The sequence below is a fragment of the Aplidium turbinatum genome, chromosome 11 (genome assembly GCF_918807975.1).
Source record: "Aplidium turbinatum chromosome 11, kaAplTurb1.1, whole genome shotgun sequence".
NCBI lineage: Eukaryota > Metazoa > Chordata > Ascidiacea > Aplousobranchia > Polyclinidae > Aplidium > Aplidium turbinatum.
Genome location: NC_137482.1, coordinates 10,901,597 through 10,904,352, shown reverse-complemented (window position 1 = coordinate 10,904,352; position 2,756 = coordinate 10,901,597). Strand labels below are relative to the sequence as shown.

The window sequence follows — 2,756 nt, the reverse complement described above, 5'->3', positions numbered from 1 at the left end:
AAAAGTAAATACCGAGCCGTTATTTTTTAAACTTTTTTCATTTTGAAGGGAATCGTTTGTCGTCGGTTTTGAAAACTGACTGAGCCAGTGGCGTAGCCAGAAAAAAAATTTGGTGGGGGCCAAATATTTGATGAATTGAAGAACGACAAAGTGTTTGATGACATCGACACCTGATGTGCAGTGACGTATCCTAGTGGGTTGAGCAAGGGAAGCAATAAACCTGGTGGGGGGTTATAAACCGGGTGGGGGCGTATTCTAGGGAGGTCCGGGGGTATGCTCCCCCGAAATTTTTTTGCAAAATTACACTCAAATAATGGATTATAGCGCTTTCTGGAAACACTTTTAGGGTAATATTTGTATGAAATTTATAAGCAGATAAACTGCTATTGGCTTATTAAAGGTAGCTCTTACACACGAACGGGCAAAAACTGCGAATAAAATTACAGAACACCAAAAACTCTGCAACACAAAAACTCAAAAACTACACAAAAACCCAACAGAGTAAGCCATTTTGAAATTGCTTCCACAGATTAGTTAAAAGAAACGTAAATCGTGTAAACTTGGCGCGATTTACGATTCGCAAAATTTATTGGTGTTATTCTGTGTGTCTAAAACAAGTCCTGGGTTGTGTTAATAGCCAGATGTCTTGGAAAACGATGAAACGATATAAATTTCTACACATTTTATTATATTTTCAACAAAGGGCTCAACTTCGGAATCTAAACTTTGAAAATTTGGGGGAGGGGGGGGCATGGCTCCTTTTGCCCTCCCCCCTGGCTACGCCTATGGACTGAGCTTCCGCAACTTTTATCATTGTAATCAAAGCTTATGTTGATAAGTTTATTTGTGCGAAACACTATAACATATTGCACACAACAAATCAAATCAGAAAAAAAATCAAAACAGCGTTTATAAATGAATGCTTATGGTTTCTTGTCTCAAAGTTCTAGTGTTATCATCAGTGCATATCATCATGGCAGTTTTCATTGCAAAAAGTTGTGTTTGGAAACAGGCAGTCTACGTGTAGTTTCAAAATTTTTTGTTCAAGTTACAATTGCATTTGGTCAGATGCACTCATGATGTCAATACTTTTAATAAGCCGCTAATTAGAGTTCAACGTGTATGAAATGCAATTTTACTTATTTTTGATAAAATTAAACTGTAAAAAATCATCAATACATATAACTATTTAGACATTTCTTTGAAACTTGTAATTAAGTACATAATGGAAGTAATTCTAATTTGGTAATTTTAGAAGAATATAATTGTAATGTAATTAAAATGTTGATGGTGTAATTGCAACTGTTATGCAGGCCTAATTGAACATTTCAACTTAAAGCTATACGTAATAAATCCAACTCTGGTCTGCACTGCACAATGCACATGAGCCATTGTAAATAACGAAATGTCGCTACAGCCTACAGTTATGCAAAACTTACATACTGCGTACAGGTACAAAATCGTAACGGTCAGTTTTAAAAATAAAATGTCTCACCTTTGACATTTTGCCAAAACGCTATTTTCTGCGAAATAAAAGCAAAACAAAATCTATGAGCTGCAAACAAACGAATGCCAAAGTTAAACTTTTGAAGAAGCTTCAGTTGGAACTTCATGTTCTGAAGTTGATGCGAGTGATTTCGTTTGTTCATGACAATTAAAAACAAGCAACATCTTGGACCACTTTCGAAAGCTGAAGACGCAACAAGCTGCATTCACGAGCAGGTTAAAGTCATAAGCAAGCTTTGCAGTTGGATGTTGAACTGTGATAGTGACGACAGCTGCTGTTACGTCAGTAATAACGCATAATGTGGCAACAACTACACATCGTTTAACCATCAGCATGTTTTTGTTAATGGCTGATTTCTTTGTCGTCGAAGAACGATTGGAAGATGGAAACGCTGTTTGGGCTTGTCGATGATGCTTTATCAAAGGAATAACAAAAAGCATCAACAGTTGTATTTGTCCGACTGCAGTTAGTGACAGCAAAATTCCAGATAAAATTATGGTGTATCGTTTCAGTTTTGGGCTGTTGGCGGTTTCTGAGCAGTTTGAAAAGAAGATTAATCGTGATCCAGCCAAAAATGCCATCACGATTCCTAAAATCAGTATGACAAGCAAACTCCAACTGAGCACAAGGATTCTCTTTTTCTTTATATATGATACAGTTGGGCTTGTGTTGATAACATGTTGACGGGTCCACAGAAAAATATAGGTTGCCATCAATCCTAGTGCATAAGTGGCCAGCCAGACAATTTCTAAAGCCGTGCATGTTTGATGCTGGTTTTCTAAGAAGAAGCTTGCAATTTCTCCCAAATGGTGCAAGGACGCCAATGTCGATGCTACAATGCACAAGCTACGTAAAAATTGAGATTTCTTGTTGTGCTTTCCAGAAGATTTCCTGTGTTTCAACATTTCAAAGCGTATGAGAGAAACCATGAGATAAACAGCAATAATTCCAAAAAGTCCATTGAAAACGATCGCTAGAATATCCGCTTCTGATAGTTTATGATACATTTTAAACACATAAATGGTATTGCAACGCTAAAAATGATTTTTGGTCTGTTAAAAAATAAATAAACATTTGCAAACTGTAATTGTTCAAGTTCTATATTAAACTAAAACGTTTTTGTATTTGCATGATCATACTAGCGTTGCCAGAGGATTTAAGAGGTTAAAATACTTTTAAAGAATAGACTATACGTTGTGTTTTTTTCTTCTTTTTTGGACTCCAAGAGAAATTCAGGGTTTCTGACATC

The 2,756-nt window shown here is 36.1% G+C and overlaps 1 protein-coding gene across 1 annotated transcript; it reads right to left on the bottom strand.

Moving 5' to 3' along the window:
• Positions 1 to 836: 836 nt before the first annotated feature.
• Positions 837 to 2,533, bottom strand: LOC145780030 (uncharacterized). Its single transcript, XM_082591732.1, has one exon. The coding sequence runs from the start codon at positions 2,512 to 2,514 to the stop codon at positions 1,579 to 1,581; it is 936 nt and encodes a 311-aa protein (XP_082447858.1). The 5' UTR covers positions 2,515 to 2,533; the 3' UTR covers positions 837 to 1,578.
• Between the last annotated feature and the right edge of the window lie 223 nt (positions 2,534 to 2,756).